Raw genomic sequence first — 20,096 nt, forward strand, 5'->3', positions numbered from 1 at the left:
CTCAATCTCACATTCTGGTTTCTCCTCCCTGGCCTTCCTACACCCACGTTTTCTTAGTTGATGCCCACTTCCATCAACCCCCTGAAGCCACCTTTTCAGATCCTCAGCCAGCCCTGTAGCAAGAGGAGTGTATTTTCGCTGCAGAGCATCCTAAAGGGCTAGTTTGGCTCCTGACACCTACTTCACATGTCTAGTTCTGTTCTGGAACAGTCAACACAAAACAAATGCGTACTCTGATCGTACTTGCTCTCTTCTCTCATTCTGCCTCAAACAGAAACCACAATACTTAATAATCTGGTTTTACTTAAAATTCTGCCTTTTTTCAGACAGCTAGGATATTGTCTTCCTTAAAACCCAGTTATTTTAGCCTGTAGTAACTGCTCACAAATTTACTCACTCTCACAATAATGCTGCACAATATGGAACATATACTCTTGAAAATGAAACTGCTTGAAAGTGTGAAAATGGAAATGTTCAGTGAAAAGTAATATGTTAGTGACAAATATGATAACAATGAAAGCAAGTGGGCCAGAAATCAAAGAAAAACAAAATTTTGAATTGACTCTCTAAATGGGAAACAGTCTGATCTCTGTTATGCGAAAACGTACCTCTCACCATTAGGCCCCACTCTGTTGATTAGTTTTTCCATGGCTTCCTCTGTCTCCTTCAGTTTTTCTTGTAGTTGAACAAGCTCAAAATTGGCTGAAAAATAAGCATCAATCTAAGAACCATCATGTACAACTCTCTAAGCCCTTTTCTGAAACATGGCTGGCTGTGACGCTCTACAATAATCCAGGCTGGTCCTGAGAGTCAGGCTGGTCCTGAGATTCAGCTAATCCAATCAGGACACAAAGGGTACTGAGGTCTAGACACCAAGATCTAAAGGATACATGTGTAGAAAGTGATGAATAAATCACTCTCTCACACACAGAAATATAGCAGGACCAACCAAAGAAAATACCTAGGAGTGAAAAACATAGCCCTGCACAGTCAGCCAAGAAGGAATGAAGATAACTCCTTTCTAATTCAAATGATACTTGAGGATAAAGTACCAAATCTGGTAAAGGACTTCAGAAAAGGTGTTAAGACCCTAAAATGAATGATATTTCACCTGTCCCTAGGATCTGAAAACTTATATGGAAGATAACAGTATAAAAGTTACTCTTCTTCAATAGAAGAAGTCTTGAACTAGGGCTGAGACCTTCCTGCCCAAGGTTTTCTACTTCAGTCATCTGGGGTGAGTGGTATAATCCTGTCTCCCAGAAGCAGCTTTCTCAACAAGGGTCAGAAAGGACCACAACTACTGAAAGTAATGTTAAGACCCTAAAAGTAGAACATAAAAAATCAATCACTCAATCAGTACATGAAATGAACTTTAAGGTAATAGGAAAATAAAATGTTGCTCATTATGTAGATAATCTAGTTATTCTGTTTCACACCCAAGTATCATTCTACACAGATATATTTAGAGGGTCACTATAAAATGTAATATTTCAAAGGCTTTTTAGTACTTGTACAACAAATTCTTATGCATGCAATTAACATCTGTGCCACATAAATGCTTAGGTTATTTTTATTTTCTGTATGATTCAAAATTGAAGCATAAGAAGTTGATATAATTGCTACTACATTATAAAACAGCTGCTCTTAGGAATTCATTTTATTTATTCCTTTCTTTTTTAAATGCATTATGTGACAGGATACAGAATTTGCTACTCTTTAGTTCACAAGTCTTTAAAAACAATTTCATGATGCATTTACAATCACTTTTGGTAAGACGCTATTTCAATTAAGAATACAAAAATTCAAAAAAAGAAAAGAATACAGCAGGGATCACAGTCATTTTGCTGATGTCTTTCTTTTAAAAACCTCCGATGAGGCTTCAGTATCCACAGGATAGTTTGGCCTTCAACAACACAGCTTATCCTACCTACTCTTCATGCCTTCTTTCCCGCAGCTGCCCTCTGTCAGACTGCGTCTTACTCAAGCACCCTATCTAATAGGCCCTCCTTCATACACAGCTAGGTGCGATTTCCCAGAAGGCTTTTGCCAAGTCCCTTCCTTCTAGGTAGTAAACTTTTCACAAGTTATTTTTCCCTGACATTCATCCTAGACTATAAATTCTCAGAGGGAAGAGCCATGCCATATATATTTCATTTTTCCAGAGAGCACAGAATATTCTCATTGGTCGGTAAATATTTGATGATCATGTTTCAAGAGTAAGAAGTGTTAAAGAGACAGATCTCTAGATCTAATAACTGACTTTGACAATGACTTGATCTCACTGCCTCAGTTTTCCTCTATGTGAAATAAAGAAATTTGCTACCAATATTCTGAAGTCTAGAAATGAGAAGTAACCCATTCCGAGCGTAAAATATTAATCTCCTAATATATAAAAAAGTGAACTGGTGGTTGTGTACTTTTTATAACTATCTTTCCCTCAAAAGCCCAACATCAATATGGAAACTTGAGAATTCCCAGAGCTAAGGTAAAAATCGGCATCAGATTAATCTGGGACAACTTTTGAGAAATGCTTTTAAGACATATCCACAGATTGTCCCTCTGGCTGTATTACAGCTGTCTGACTCAATGAAACTTATAAATATACTGAAAGGGGCACTTACTAATTTTCCTGTGGGTGCTTCCAGGTGTGGCAGTAGAGCACTTCCGATCCTCTGCAGTACTTTTCCCCTTTGAGAGCTGAGAATTGAAGGAGGTACAGTACATCAACAGCAGCTCAGAACCTCAAAGTCATGGAACCCCTCATATTAAATGGAAAAAAAAAAAGGTTGGGAGAAAATCAAATCAAATAGCAACATTAGAGAAACATCTCAAAAAAAAAAAAAAAGCCAACAGAAGGTTTCCAAGTAAAAAATTATCAAGGTCAAGGCACAAGAAAAAAAATCTCTTCACAAGCCATCTGCCTTGCCCATGCTCATCCAAGACTCAACCTGGGCTGCCTGCAGAATTCCTAGGCAAGAACGAAGTCACCTCTTACTCTAGCTAGGAGGGCAGCCTCCTGCCTCTACTTACAGTGCCCAGGCCCAGGCCCATGGCTGGCCAAAGCCTGCCTGGAGGCAGAACTTAACTGACAGTCTACTTTTAAAAGGACCCAAATCATATCTCCCCAGAGCTGGGAAATGTCAGGCTTAGTTTCAGGACGCAGCAGTTCTGTTTCAGGAGAATTACTACAACCGATGTTAAAAACAGCACCTCATACTCCTGGGGGTAAAAGGAGGAAAAAGTGGTGTTGGTACAGTCATTATTTGGCCTCACAGTGGCCACCTGGAAATCATTATGCCAATCCTCGTGATAAAGTTCTTCTTAGAACATCTTTATGCCTTTACAGTTTGCAAAGATGCCCAATCAAGAAAAAACTGGGGCAGGGTCGGGGGAGGGTAGGCTTTGAACTTTACTGCTCAGTGGATTAGGAACTAGAAGATTCAGGTTCAAGTCCTGGTTCTGCATTTTTAGTTGTGAATTCTGGGGCAAATTGTTTAGGTTCTGAGTGAAGATTTTCTCATCTGTAAAACTGAGATACGTGACAGCTATCCTAGGTACCTCATAAAGAGGAGGCAAGATTTAAAGAGATGATAGATTTGAAAAAGGGTTATGAACTATAAAGGGTTTTAATGCTGACAATGATTTTTATTATGATGATACTGGATTTTCATTGATGTAATATGATCAGGATGACTCCACTTACCTTAAATAAAATGTATAGTATATATAAAAAAATCCCCAAACCGTAGATTGGAATAATCTGCCCCATCAGGCCTCTTCCACTACCTCCTCCTCCAGTGCCTCCACCTGGTCCTTTAGCCTTTGCAAAGGCCTCTGCAAGGTGAGACCTCTGGAAGCGAGCCCCAGAGGTCTGGCCATCTGAGGGTGCCTGGTGATGATGCATCATAGGTGGAAATCGACCCAACTTCCCTGAGAAAAGAAATTAATCAGTCTTTATTACTTCTACTATTTTAAATATGGCTATTAGGAAAACACCTCACGCACTGAGATACATAACAGAAGTCAACTCAAACAAGTTTAAGAAAAAACGGGAACTTGATTATAAGGATATAGAGGCATCACGAGAGTATCACACATATAATAAATATGATGTGGCAATCTCTAGCTGTTCACCAAACCCATTTTCTCTTCCTTTTGGGTCCACAGGTGGATAACATTTTTCAGCTTCCCATACACTTAAATGTGGCCGTGTGACTGAGTTCCAGACAAAGCAATGTGAATGACAGGTGCTAGTTCAAGGCCTGGCCTATACAACATCCCATGTATTGAACTCCATGTTCATTTCCTTTCTGCAGGCTGGATGCTAACACCTAGGGAGACATTGGAAGTCATGTGTTGAAAATGGCAGAGCCTCCATCAACCCGAGTTCCTGAGTAACTGTGTGGCACAGAGCCCTCCACTGCCACCACCTCACCAACTTAGAACCATCTGGACCTGTTTATGTGAGTGAGAAATAAACTTCTATTGTGTTAGGGCCATTATACACTTTGGAGTCTATCTGTTAGAGTAGTTAGCCATCCCTAACTAATACACATAAGGAAATGCAATCTGATCTCAGAAGAGAACACAATCAGAAACTGGAAAGCCATCAGGATACAAGACAGCTACTCTCACATTCTACTTCAATCGTTCTCCCTCTCTGTGGGGCCAGAGGGCTTTTTTCTCTGTTCCTCTGTGCATATCTTCCTCATTCTCATTTCTCCGCCAGCATTTCTCTAGCTTCTCTGTGAACATAAAGGAAGATGTTCACCCCCAAACCCCTCAAACTGCATGTCCTTCAAGGGGCCAGCAGAGACTGGTCATAATTCCAAATTCCCTGCATACCTACTCAGCTTGGGTAGGTAGGCAGCACTTTCCAATCAGCTGTAGCTGAGCAGACAGGATTCATGTAGTACAAACAGGGTCACAGGGGCTCAGTCCTGTGAGTGGAAGTGCAGGGCTTAGAGAAAGGAGCGTGCATCAGTTTTCTCACATTTTTTTCCTCCATCAGGGGCAGCCAAACATTAACAGCGTCAAGCCTCCTCCAAGTCACAGGTGAGAAAGAAAGGAAAGACATCTCTTCAAAAGGCCATGTAAACAGGCTTGTGTGGATAATCCATTGACAGAAAACACTAAGGAGCAGAAAGACTTCCCGACTCAGGCTCTAAAAATACAAACTACACAGTAAAAACTGTTGGATTTGACTTCAATAAAATTATGGATTTCTGTTCAATAAAGAATACCATGAACAGGGTTAAGATAGATGACAGACAAGGAAAAGCTTCTGCAACGTCTAAAATTGACAACAGATTAAATCTCTAGCATAGACAAGGAATTCCTACAATTTGATATGAACATCAGAGGAAACCCAACAGAAAAACGGCCAAAAGATATGAGTAGGAAACTCACAGAAAGAGAAGTTCAAATGGTTAACAAGTACATAAAGAGATGATCAAAATAAAACCAACGAGAAAAATACTAATTAAAACAATGAGCTAGCACTTATACCTATCAGAAGGGCAAAAATTAGAATGGTGGGTAATAGCAGGTACTTTCAAAGATGTGGGGAGGCAAGAACTCTCATGCATTATGGGTAAGAGTGTAAACGGATACAGCCATTCTGCTAAGTGATCTGGCTGCACTTAGTGACATTAAAGCTACGTCCTATTATCCAGTGATCCTATACTGGTGGATAAATTCCAGAGAAGTTCTCAAATAAGGCTGTCTGTATCCGAATTTAAACTATAGACTCTATAGACCTGTGTGAGAATGTTCACTGTGATGATGTTGTAGCAGGGAGCCTGAAGTAACTTCGATCTCTGTAACTGTTAGAATGTAGAATCAAAATGGAGTAGATACAAATATGAAATTCCACATAGCTTTTAGAAAACATTTTAGATATACCTACAGCAATATGAACATATCTTAAAAACACAGCATTGAAAAAAATAAGCAAATACCATATGTAAGCTAAAGACACACTATAATTATACTACATATCTTTCAAGCAAATATGTAGGTATAAGGACATAAAACAAACACATTAGAGTGGGTGCACATGAACGGAGAAAGGAATGGGCATGTGGAGTGAAGGTAAAGGGTTAAAAAGAAAGTAACGAAATAAGAAAGCAACCTTGCACTGGTGATGTTAATCAGGGGCTATGAACTGAGGACTATCTTCAAGTCAACTTTCTGCTCCTGAGGTGAGAGAGATGGTGGGTGGGTGGGCAGGCAAGGAGTGAGACAGCCAGCCTCTGGGCCTGGGAGCTGCCCTCTGCCTGTATCCTCTCTCAGCCAAGCTCCACCCCACCAATCCTTTTTTCCCTCTTGATACTGACTTCGGGTGACATGGAAGTTAGAAGAAATGCTTCTTTTTAAGAGGAGGTCAGCAACAGAAGCACAACTTCAGACAGTAGAAGAAAGTAAGCAGGTCACTACTCCTTATTCCAGGTGCTGGTGACTATTTTGCTACTAAACTGTCAAGGATCTTAATATCTTAAATGGTCCTAGCTTTAAGGCTATAATGCACTTTGAACAAATGCCTAGCCAGCATCTAAGAAGCTAACCTTTCCCTTGATATATCGGGTGGTTACTGCTGAATAAACTAGATTTAATATCTGTAGTAATATGTTGTTGAACTTCATTTAACTGAACTGAGAAGACTGTTCTCAAAACTTGGCATAAAACAAAATATAAAAAATTAAAACCAAATAATGGCACAAAAGGCATTATTTTGCATTTCTAAAATTGAAAAATGATGATGATGCTAAACATCACACATCTGCCCCCAAAACTTTTATAGATCTGTCAGCCAAGAAGATTTATTGGACCACTATTATGCTCAGGACTCTGTGCTGTAGGTAGGAAAGGAGGAGAACCATAAATGAAACGGAAACAATGGTTCCCACATGAAACAATGCTTTTAAAAAGTAGTATATCCAAAACAAACAGCAAAAAAGGAACAGGGTACTATGGATCTTATTACTAGACAAACTAAATGTCTAAGTATTGAAAGAATGCAAAAAAAAAAAGGAAGAGGAATCAGATGGGATCAATCATTGAAGGGAGTGAGATTCAGAATAGAAGAGAAGCAAAGGCACACTAGGAGAAAAGAGGACTGTGTGCAATGAGAAAAAGATGAGAACAAAGAAATAAGAACAAAGAATAAATAAGGTTAACTACCAAATCCATTAAGGGAAGTAACAAGAGATAAGGAGAGGAAAGTAGCGGTGGGTTAAATGTTAACTTGTGTCATATAAATTTAATACTGTGGGTCTAGGATCAGGGAAATGATTCAATCAGAAGGGTGTCTGAGGAGGATTATTCCAGCAGTTGAGTAAGGACCTAACAGAGAGAAACTAGGGTCTGGGAAATCAGCTAGAAGACAGCTATAGCCATAGGAAGGAAAGGATGGGTTCAAGGGCTTTTACCATGTAATGATCAGCAACATTTAATAATGAATGGGGAGTGGGGGGTTGGAAAACTCGAAGGTTGGTTTAAGATACTAAGAGAAGACAATGAGGAAAACTGGGAGGGCTTATGGTTAGGGGAAGACTGAACACCTATTTTTCACATGTTAAATTCTAGGTGTTGTTGGCATATTCAGAGGAAATTTTTATTAGACTGTAGTTAGGCTTGAGAAGACACGCTGAGCTACCTAAATGACAAAGCTAATTAAAATTGCATGAACAGTTCCCATACCAAAAAAACTGGAGGGGTATGTATACTTATGTGCAAAAATAGGAAGAAAAGAAAACTGCGCTGGTCAAAGAAGACCAGAAGCAAACCAGTATCATAAAAGTCAAAGGAGGATAGACTTTAAAGCAACTGAGAAATCTAGAACAAATTGATAAAAGACTAATGGCTATCCCTGTTTTTAGACACAATGTATTCTTGGGAAAAGGATGGCCATCATATGTAATCTTGACTGTCCACCTATTTGGACAGTAACAGAAACCAATGTACTACAAAGCATCATAGAATCTTCAGAGTCAGAAGGAGCCTTAAAAGTCATCCAGCCTCTCAACAAATGCTATGGGGACAAGACATTCACATGCAAAAGAATGAAGTTAGACCCCTACCTCACACCATATTAAATTTCTAAAAATTAACTGAAAATAGATTAGAGACCTAAATATAAGAGCCAAAACCATAAAAGTCTTAGAAAAAAAATAAACATAAATCCTTGTGACCTTAGATTAGGCACTGTTTTCTTAGATATGACACCAAAAGCACAAGTAACCAAAGGAAAAATAAGTGGACTTCATCAAATTTTAAAACTTTTGTGTTGCAAAGACACCATCAAGAAAGTGAAGACAACCCACTGAATGAAAGAAAATATTATATATCTGATAAAGATTGAGTATCCAAAATATATAAAGAACTCTTACCACTCAACAAAAAGACAACCCAATTAAAAATGAACAAAATATCTTAATAGACATTTTTCCAAAGAAGATATATAATGGCCAACATGCACATGAAAAGATGTTCAACATCACTAGCGATCAAAGAAATGTAAATTAAACCCACAATGAGATAGAACTTTATACCCATAGGATGCTATAATCAAAAAGACATAATCGATGGGACTTCCCTGGTGGTGCAGTGGTTAAGAATCTGCCTGCCAATGCAGGGGACAAAAGTTCATGCCCTTGCCCGGGAAGATCCCACATGCTGCGGAGCAACTAAGCCCGTGTGCCACAACTACTGAGCCTGCGCTCTAGAGCCCGAGCTCTAGAGCCCACGAGCCACAACTACTGAGCCCGCGTGCCACAACTACTGAAGCCCATGTGCCTAGAGACCGTGCTCCGCAACAAGAGAAGCCACCAAAAAGCGAAGCCTGCACACTGCAATGAAGAGTAGCCCCCGCTTGCCACAACTAGAGAAAGCCCGTGTGCAGCAATGAAGACCCAACACAGCCAAAAAATAAATTAATTAAAAAAAAAAGACATAATCAAAAGTGTTGGCGAGGATGTGGAGAAAATGGAACTACTGTACTCTGCTGGATGGGAATGTAAAATAGTGCAGCTGCTTTGAAAAAGAGTCTGGCAGTTCCTCAAAAAGGTAAACAAAGTTTCCATATGACCCAGCAATTCTGCCCTTAGGTATATACCCAAGAAGAATACGCTCACACAAAAACTTATGTACAAAAAAGATCTTGCTGTGATTTATGTCAAAGAGTGTTCTTCCTATGTTTTCCTGTAAGAGTTTTATAGTGTTCGGTCTTACATTTAGGTCTTTAATCCATTTTAAGTTTGTTTTTGTGTATGGTGTTATATATGTATATATATATATATACGCACGTATGTGGAATCTAGAAAAATGGTACAGATGAACCTATTTACAGGGCAGGAATAGAGATGCAGACATAGGGAACAGACGTGTGGACATGGTGGGGGTTGGGGAGGGAGGGTGGGATGAACTGGGAGACTGGGATTGACGTCTGTGCATTGCCATGTGTAAAACATAGCTAGTGGGAACCTGCGGTATAGCGCAGGGAGCTCAGCTCGGTGCTCTGTGGTGATCTAGATGGATGCGATGGGGGGTGGGGTGGGAGAGAGGTCCAAGAGGGAGGGGATATATGTATACATATAGCTGATTCACTTCATTGTACAGCAGAAACTAACACAACATTGTAAAGCAACTATACCCCAATTAAAAAAAAAAAACTTGTACAAATGTTTAAAGCAGCATTATTCATAATGGCCAGATGTTCATCAGCTAACAAATAAAAATGTGCTATATCCATACAATGGAACAGTATTTGGCCATAAGAGGAAGGAAGTGCAGACACATGCTACAGTATGGATGAACTTCGAAATCATAATCCTAAGTGAAGAAAAGCCAGTCATGCAAGACTACATATTATATGATTCCATTAATATGAAGTGTTCAGAATAGGCAGATCCATAGAGACAGAGAGTAGATTTGTGGTTGCTTGCTGGGGGGAGGTAGGGAGGGTGGAGAGGGGGCAGAGGAGAGTGACTGCTAATGGGTATGGGTTTTTTTTTCTTGAGGTGTGATGATTCTGATGATGGTTGTACAACTTCGTGACTATATTAAAAGCCACTAACTGTGCACTTTAAACAGGTAAATTGCATGGTGTGTTATTTATCTCTCAATAAATCGGAAATTTTTTAAAAGAGTCATCTAGTGGTGGTCTTGACTCTGCTGAATACCATCAAACAGGAAACTCAGTACTTCCCCCCACAGGAAGCCCATGCCACCTCTGTACAGCTCTGATTGTTAGAACTGTCTTCTTTATATTGAGTTAATGGGTGAGCAATGGGAGTAAGAAAGGAAGTGTGATATAGGGTTTCAAAAAGCAATACTAAATGAATGGTGATGTGGCAAGAAGTAGAGAAACATTAAAATTGATTTTAAAAGAGATTATTGATAAAGAGATTGTAGACTAGAATCAAAGAAGCATTGAAAAAGTAGAGAATACTATTTTCAAAGGTAGGAGGGGGAACTGAGAGCAATGGAAGAGACAGGATAGATGGTAAAAATATGTTTTATATCCTAGGAGAAATCTGTGCATTTTATATTCAATGTAATAGTTCACATATTTACTACTGAACACTTAACAACATGCCAGGTACTGTGCCAGACACTGAGATTAAAATGATAAATAAAACAATTCCTGTATTTAAAGAGTTTATGGATAAGAAGTATAGTTACAACATGGTAACTGTACTGTAACCATCAAATCCAATGGCTTTTACTCAGCTCTCACTCTTAAGACCCCTCTGCTACACAAGAAAGTGATTACCACAAGTCATTCAATAAATATTGGATTAATCTGAACAAATTCTTGTCAAACTTTCCTGCCTTAATATCTGTGGCAAATCACTCTCCTGATTTCTTCTTTCCCCACTGACTAGTCCTTCAACCTATTTCTTCCCATCTCTTTTACTGGTTCTTTAATCCTCTCTCCCCGAGGTTTTGTTTCAACCTTTGTTCTTTCCTTCTTCTTCCTTTGGTAAACTCATTCATTCTCAAGGCATACACTGTAATGTCCAAAATACATAGCTCTAGTTCTGACCTTTCCTCCAAGCTCTTATCTCTTATCTCTAAATCCCATTAATATATATGTCCTTTTGTGTGTCTATCAACTCAAACGTAAAAACGAAACTAATTCTCACCTTCCAAAACCTGCTCTCCTCCTGTATTTCTTTTCTTTGTAGAGTCACTCTCTCACACCTTTAGGCTTCAGACCTATAACCTCTGCCACCTGTGACCAAGGGTACACTTGAGATGGCAGGCTAGGGTCAGAATGCTGAATTTGGAACAGATTTTTCTCTTCATAAATTAACTGTTCTCAATAGGGAGCAACCTCACCTCTTGGATCTTGGTATCACCATGTTTCTTAGAACTGAACTGCCGAGAATGCCTAAAAAGTCAATGGCTAGCAAACACTTGGAGATGTCTAGCTGAAATGATTTTTTAAGAAAAAAATTTTAAAGAAAATACTCCAAGTGTACAAAAAACTACAGATGATAATACACGAGCACCTGTATACCTACCTACCACACAGATATAACTGGAGCCCCTTATGTCTCTTCCTCCCTCCCTCACTGAAATAGCCACAACTCTGAATTTGGTTGTTATTAGAATATGTGCTTTTAGACTTTACTATGTAAGTATACATCCATGAACAATATACAATATTGACTGAGTATTTTAAAACTTTATATTATGAATGGATGGTGGTGATGGTTATATACCAGTGTGAATGTACTTAATGCCTCTGAACTGTATATCTAATGGTTGAAATGATCAATGTTATGTATATTTTAACCACAATTAAAAAAAAACCTTTATATTACAGTATCACACTGTACTGATGTTTCTGCAACTTCCTTTTTGCCTTTTTCTGGCAAAATGTATCCAGTTAATACATGCAACTAGTTCATTCACTCAAACTGCTATATAACATCTCCTTGTATATCATCTATATCACAATTTTTCACTATTACAAATGTTCTACTTTATAGCTACATTACAAAAAGGATTCGTGGGGTTTTAATTGAAGTATAGTTGGTTTACAATGTCATGTTAGTTTCAGGTGTACAGCACAGTGACTCAGTGTTTTTTTATTTTGGCTGCGTTGGGTCTTTGTTGCTGCGTGCAGCAGCTACTCTTTGTTGTGGTGCACAGGCTTCTCACTGCGGTGGCTTCTCTTGTTGCAGAGTATGGGCTCTAGGCACACAGGTTTCAGTAGTTGTGGCTCGCGAGCTCAGTAGTTGTGGCTTGCGGGCTCTAGAGCACAGGCTCAGTAGTTGTGGCACACAGGCTTAGTTGCTTTGCAGTATGTGGGATCTTCCCGGACCAGGGCTCAAACCTGTGTCCCCTGCATTGGCAGGCAGATTCTTAACCACTGCGCCACGAGGTGAAGTCCCAAGTGATTCAGTTTTATATGTATACATACATACATACACACACACACTTTTTCAGATTCTTTGCCCTTAGGTTATTACAAAATATTGAGTATAGGTCTCTGTGCTACAGAGTAGGTCCTTGTTGGTTAATCTGTTTTCTATATAGTAGTGTGTATATGTTAATCCCATACATATGGTAATATATACACAATGAAATACTACTCAGCCATAAAAAAGAATGAAATAATGCCATCTGCAGCAACATGGACAGCCCTAGAGATTATCATACTAAGTGAAGTAAGCTAGACAGAGAAAGACAAATATCATAGGATATCACTTATATGTAGAATTTTAAAAAAAGATACAAATGAACTTATTTACAAAACAGAAACTCACAGACATAGAAAAATTTATGGTTACCAAAGGGGAAAGCGGGGAGGGGTGGGATAAATTAGGAGGTTGGGATTTGTGATTTTGTTTTTTAATTGCTTTAAAACAAACAACTAAAGAGATCAGAACATTAAAGATATTAGAACATTAAAATTGCAGACCTTCCAAAATAGAAAACAGCTGTGTTCCCTATCTCTATATGTACTTAAGTATTCTATTAAATGGACTTGACTAAATCCCAATTGTTTATTGAAAGCTTTCCCCATATTTAGGTTTATTTAATTATTAAAATTTCACTTAGCAAATCATTTAAGCTTGACTAAAAACTTAATGGATTTTACAGACTGCAGCTCTACTTTCCCTTGTTAATAACCATCCCTATTGCTAAAAACAAAAACAGAAACTCTAGCACTGTTAACAAAAGAGCTTTCTGAAAGCAACATTAAACCATTTGCAGCATTTCATTCTTAGGGCAAATAAATCAATAAAGAACTGGATGTGTTTATATTTCTGATTACCACAGAACAAGAAAGGTCTTAATGTAGCCAGTCCTTTAAGATACAAAAGCTTCTCCCTAAATACTGAGGAAGTTCTTGAGGTCATATTTAATTCAGCATTACTTAAAGTGGAGGCTCCAACAACAGCTGACTGTTTCTTCCTCACCAGTCTCCTCCAAGGGCCCATCTTATCGCATTCCCCCTCCTACCTAACTCTACTTTGCTGACCACTGCTTTAATGTTTTCTGCTTGTCTAATCAGATTTTTTTCTTCATCTTTTACCAACCTCCCCACTCCCAATTCATCCTACATATTATTAAAAGAGAGATTTGTCTAAGTTGCTTAGCACAGGGCCTAGTCCATATATTCAACACATGTTAACTATTACTGTTTGTTACCAGAGTAATCTTCCTAAAGCATAATTCTAACTGGTCTTGCCATTCCTTTGAGCAACAGCTTTCAACGGTTCCCATAATGACAAGAGACTGCATCACACAGGAGACAGCAGAGGGAAGTATCAATAAAGTGAGTACCACCTTTTCAGTCAGAGTTATTAAGATCCTCGCTGTGTGTCCAACTATTTAAGTGGAGGGTAAATTAACCTTACTAGAGCTCATTTTCATCATCTATAAAATGGCTATCATGAGACCTACTTCTCAGGGTTGTTACAAGGGTTACAAATTAAATAAGATAACATATACAAAGCTCCCAGAACACACAGTAGGTATTTAGCAAATTCTGATTTTTCCCTCCCTACAAAGTGAACTCCTAAACAACTGAATTCCATAATCTAGCCCAAAAGTACCTCTTCACGCTTCTTTCCCATTACATACTCCTGATTCAGCCAAACTAGACTTCTCACCACGCTTTGAGCCTGCCTTGTGATTTCTTACCTCTCAGCCTTTGCTTACTCCAATGTTTTGCTTTTCCCTCCAACTCCACATATCTAAATCCAGCCTATCCTAAGCCCAGGCCAAATACTGCCGTTGTCCCTGAAGCATTTTCTCTTATCATTCCCATTGCTTAGAATACACTGTCTGAACCTCTTTAATTGCACTTATCACACCTGGCCTTATTCAAGAGTTCTATTTATGTGTCTTACATCCTCTATTTGAATGGATTGGAACAGAAATGGGTAACATCTTCCACTAAGTACCATTTCTACCCAATTTTAGCTAGTGCTGATTAAAACCTACAAATCGTACCTGAGAATAAGAAAAGCAGCCTCTGATACCCAGGAGCTGGCCTGGTGTTGCTATGAGCTGGCCTGGCACTCACAGTTAGGTCTTGGGTGTTCTCCTCTTACACATAAGCAATTTCAGACATGAACATCAGACAAGACCATTCTGTGACCATGATGGATCAGACAAAAAAAATAAGAACACTGTGTAATCTCTCTGAACACACACAAAACATGAACACCGCCCAAACCAAAAAAATATCAAATAGCCCCTATTGCTGGATGATGAGTGACTGCTGCTTCTTTGCCAATTATAGCTATAGCTTTTCTTTAGACTGCTCTCTCTTTACATAAACTCTACTAAGATACCCAGTCATAGAATTTGCCCCACTTTCTGACAGCACCCGATCCACAGCAAAGCCTGACGTCCTTAAACCTCCCTCACAATCACCTAACACAAGCCTAAATCCTATAGTAAGACTTTTCTAACACTCTTACTGAGATGCTGCGTGCTTACTCATGGTGTGCATCCTCCTTTGCTGCAACAAGCAATAAACCCAATTTATTCAACTGCAGGTGCATTCCTGGTGCTCTGTGGCTGAAGGACAAACTATGAACTTCTTTAATAGAAGTCTAGTATTTTCTTTATGCTTACAGGGCATGCTCTGGGTCTTGCATGCTATACACTTTGTTGAACTGATCTGAATGACTTACACTAGGCCTGCTGGCCTTGCTGTAATCTCAAGATCCAGCCCAGTCACTCTCAGAGCTAAAAATAGTTTTTTACTTCATTATCCTGAGTGTTTTCAATTTCACAGTTTTGAGAATAGAAAATGGCAGTCAGACTGATCGAGGTGCCCCACACTCAACCACCTCTGAGTTTCTGAAATTGAAAAAGTGTCTAATTTACATGCATTCACAGACTCTCAAATTGTCTCTGCTCCTCTTTGCACACTTTCAGAGTAGATGTCTGATGTTTCATTAAGAGAAAAGGTAAAGGACCAAAATAATCCATTTGTCTCAGGCACCTACATACCAACACATAAAGAGCTAATTTAAGATAACAAAGAATTACATATATATGTGTGTTTACATATGTATGTATAAATATGTATACACACATATACATATATGTGTGTATGTATTTTCACATCTTGGAGAGCTTCAGACTCAGTGAGCAGGACTCACTTGAGGAGAACATGGTGACAAAAAGAGTCTGAACTATTCCAGAGGAACAGGGTTACTGGGGAGGGGCTGGTAAGGAACCGTGTTTACAGGCATTCAAAGTGAGACGCTCAATGGAAAACACAGGTGGGCAGGGTCAGCAGGAGAGATGCCAAACGTAACATTACTGTAGGAGCCCCCCCAGGCCCCAGCCAATGGAGGTGGAAGGTAGGACTCTCTTGAAGCCAATTCTAGCATAGAAGCAGCACACTGTCACCTTGGAGGGCTACAACTACTCTGGAACCTGTTCAAAGTCCCAGTCAGCTAACCAGGAACAACTGACAAGTTCCTGACCTAGTATGCTGACATCTTCATGTTTCAAAGGTACATAAAATGAGTCAGGGAATGGTTACTCTGGCTAAAGAAGAAACCTGTTGGTGAAATGAAAGGAGAACCATAGGAGAAAGAGATCATGCCATCTTAGAATTTGTGGCAAAAAGGTAGGGGTTGTGTGGCACAGGCTCTAGGAAGGCAGAATTAAGAAGTCCTGAGAACAGAGACATGTGGTTCCATTGCATGAGACTCTAAGAAGAAAGCTCTTAAAATGCATTTTTGCTTGGGCATTTAAAAAATTCTTAAGCAGGTGGGGAAGGCAGAGGAAAACAGTAGATGTACTGGTAGCTATTCTAAAAGAACAAAAAATGAACAGAAGAACACATCAGCAATCAGCATGAAAGGGTAGCAAGACTTGGAAGAACCACATGAGGAGGCCAAGGTCCAAAACAAATTAAGGTTTACAAAAAGGCTAGCAAAAGCAAAAAGGGTACTTTTAGAGTGAAAAGGCAATCTGCTTGATGATAAAATGTAACGCTGAGAAAGCAGAATTTCTCAACCTCTATTTTGCTTCCATATTCTCTATCAAAGGGTATGAATTTGGGGTTAAATGGGAGAGAATTAACAATCCTAGAGGGAAAAAAAGTCCCAGATGGGTGAGGAGGATAAGATCAAGTCTGTTCACTAAATAATTTCTACCAGGAAGACTGGTAAAACTTGCACATAAGGTCACTGAACTAAAGAAAATTTTAAGAAATTATATTGATAAAAAGAGAAATCTTGAACGAATGGAGATAGATAACTATTGTTCCAGTTTGCAAAAAGCAGAAGGTGGATAGTGGACTTTTCAACTATAGAGAAGTGAACACTTCTTGGGCTCAATTCTAAAAAGGATTCTTCCTTTTTTTTTTTTTGATGGAGTGGACATGGAAGGGAAGAAACTTTTTTTCTGGTTATAAAAGAAAAAAAAAACGCATACCTATAGAAAATTGAGAAAGTAGAGAAAAGTATAAATAACAACCACCCATGTTTCCATGACCCAGAAATAACCACTGTTAAGATGTTGACCTACTTCTTCCTAGTGAATACATACAGTGAAAATATCTTTACTCTTCATTTATAGTATACAATTTTCCCATATTATTTAGAACTCTTCATGAGGAGAAGAAACAGAAAAGGAGATCCACAATGTATTAAAAGAGATTATGGCTGAAAAATTCCCAAACCTAAAGAAGGAAACAGATATCAGATACAGAAAGCACAGAGGGTCCCAAACAGGTAAACCCAAACAGACCTACACCAAGACATATTATAATAAAAATGGCAAAAGTTAAAGAGAGGATTCTAAAGGCAGCAAGAGAAAAACAAAGAGTTAATTACATAGGTTCCCCCATAAGGCTATCAGCTGATTTCTCTACAGAAACGTTGCAGGCCAGAAGGGAGTGGCAAGATATAGTCAAAGTCCTGAAAGGGAAAAATCTGCAACCTAAGGTACTCTACCAAGCAGGATTATCATTTAGAATAGAAGGAGAGACAAAGAATTTTTCAGACAAGCAAAAACTAAAAGAATACAGCAATACTAAAACTATCCCCTAAAAGGAAATATTGAAAGATCTCTACATAGAAGAATATATAGAAAAGAGAAAATCACAATTGGAAAGCAAATCACCTAAATAAGCCAGTACACAGATTAAAAAAAAAAATCAAAAAATTTCTGTGAAAGTAATGATAACCACAATGAACAGCAAAACGATGAACATGAAGATATAAAAGAGGACACCAAAATCATAAAATGTGATGGAGGAGAGTAAAAAAATGTAGATTTAAAAAAATTTCCTTGAATGTGTTTGAGCCTATATGACTACCAGTCTAAGGCAAGTAGATATACAATGGGGTTAACATACTTGAAAAACAGGATTACCACAAATCAAAAACATAAAATATATTCACAAAAACCAAAAAGAAGAGAACATAAGTATAATACAAAAGAAAATTATCAAACCACAAAAGGAAAAACAACAAGAAAAAGAAAGGGACAAAGAAGAAATATAAAATCAACAGGAAAACAATGTTTAAAATGGCAATAAATACATATCTATCAATAATTACCTTAAATGTCAATGGACTAAATGCTCCAATAAAAAGACACAGAGTGGCAGATTAGATTAAGAAACAAAAGCCTACAAGATGCTGCCTACAAGAGACCCACTTGAGGGCAAAGGACACACAGAGACTGAAAGTGAGGGGACAGAAAAAGATATTTCACGCAAATGGAAATGACAAGAAAGCGGGGGTCACAATACTCATATCAGACAAAATAGACTTAAAACAAATGCCATAAAGAAAGATAAAGGACACTATATAATGATAAAAGGATCAATACAAGAAGAGGATTTTACGCTCATCAACATACTTGCACCTAATATAGGACCATCCAAATACATAAAACAAATACTAACAGACATAAAGAAAGAAAATGACAAGAATACAATAATAGTAGGAGACTTTAACACCCCACTCACATCAATGGACAGATCTTCTCTGGACAGATCTTCTAGACAGAAAATCAATAAGGCAACAGAGATCCTAGATGATACAATAGAACAGTTGACATTTTCAGGAAATTACATCCAAAAAACCAGAATACACATTCTTTTCAAGTGAACATGGAACATTCTTTAGGACTGACCACATACTAGGACACAAAACAAGCCTCAACAAATTTAAGAGTATAGAAATTATCACAAGCATCTTTTCTGACCACAATGGCATGAAACTAGAAATCAACCATAGAAAAAAGAAATGAGAAAAAAGCAATTACATGGAGACTAAACAACATGCTACTAAAAAAAAACCCAACCAAACAAACAATGGGTCAATGATGAAATCAAACAGGAAATTTAAAAATACCTTGAGACAAGTGACAAGGAAAACACAACCATACAAAATTTATGCGATGCAGCAAAAGCAATTCTTAGAGGGAAGTTCATAGTGATACAGGGCTTCCTCGAAAAGCAAGAAAAACTTCAAATAAACAACCTAACCTACCACTTAAGAGAATTAGAAAAAGAACAAAAACCTAGAGTCAGCAGAAGGAAGGAAATAATAAAGATCAGAGAAGAAATAAATAAAATAGAGACTAAAAAACAATAGAGGGCTTCCCTGGTGGCAAGGTGGTTAAGAATCTGCCTGCCAATGCAGGGGACACGGGTTCGAGCCCTGGTCTGGGAAGATCCCACATGCCACAGAACAACTAAGTCTGTGTGCCACAACTACTGAGCCTGCACTCTAGAGCCCACAAGCCACAACTGAGCTCACAAGCCACAACTACTGAAGTCCGTGCGCCTAGAGCCCGTGATCCACAACAAGAGAAGCCACCACAATGAGAGGGCCGTGCACTGCAACAAAGAGTAGCCCCCACTCGCTGCAACTAGAGAAAGCCCACGTGCAGCATGAAGACCCAATGCAGCTGAAAATAAATTAAAAAAAAAAATAGAAAGAAAAATCAGTAAAACCAAGAGCTGGTTCTTTGAAAGGGTAAACAAGATTGACAAACCTCTGGCCAGGCTCACCAAGAACAAAATAAACAAAATAAGAATTGAAAAAGGAGACATAACAACCAATACCTGCAGAAATACAAGAGATCATAGGGAATACTATGAACAGTTATATGCCAACAAATTTGATAACCTAGAAGAAATGGACAAGTTTCTAGAAACATATAGCCCACCAAAACTGAATCAAGAAGAAATAGCTAATTTGAACAGACCAATCACTAGACGTGAAATAGAATCTGTAATCTTAAAACTCCCTACAAACAAAATTATAGGACCAGATGGCTTCACAGGCGAATTTTACCAAACATGCAAAGAGGAACTTATACTGATCCTTCTCAAACTCTTCCAAAAAACTGAAGAGGAAGGAATATTCCCAAAGACATTCTATGAAGCCACCATCACCCTGATACCCAAACCAGACAAAGACACCACCAAAAAAGAAAATTACAGGCCAATATCTTTGATGAATATAGATGCAAAAATTCTCAACAAAATATTAGCAAACCAAATTCAACAACACATAAAAAAAATCATATGCCACGACCAAGTGGGATACATCCCAAGTTCACAAGGATTGTTCAACACACGC

General features: G+C 38.4%; 1 protein-coding gene across 6 annotated transcripts in view; it reads right to left on the minus strand.

Moving 5' to 3' along the window:
• The window catches only part of RIC3 (RIC3 acetylcholine receptor chaperone), a 46,131-nt gene that overhangs the window by 15,839 nt on the left and 10,196 nt on the right, over nucleotides 1-20,096 (minus strand). For 5 of the 6 annotated variants that reach the window (XM_061201411.1, XM_061201410.1, XM_061201415.1 and 2 more), the window contains exons 2-4: nucleotides 3,707-3,933; nucleotides 2,625-2,700; nucleotides 609-702 (exon numbers count right to left, since the gene is read on the minus strand). In XM_061201411.1, the coding sequence (XP_061057394.1) occupies nucleotides 609-702; nucleotides 2,625-2,700; nucleotides 3,707-3,933 (397 nt within the window). Of the gene's footprint in view, nucleotides 1-608; nucleotides 703-2,624; nucleotides 2,701-3,706; nucleotides 3,934-20,096 lie in introns of those variants that run through there. The other variant, XM_061201413.1, reaches the window with a different exon arrangement.

Source organism: Eubalaena glacialis, chromosome 10, assembly GCF_028564815.1.
Source record: "Eubalaena glacialis isolate mEubGla1 chromosome 10, mEubGla1.1.hap2.+ XY, whole genome shotgun sequence".
NCBI lineage: Eukaryota > Metazoa > Chordata > Mammalia > Artiodactyla > Balaenidae > Eubalaena > Eubalaena glacialis.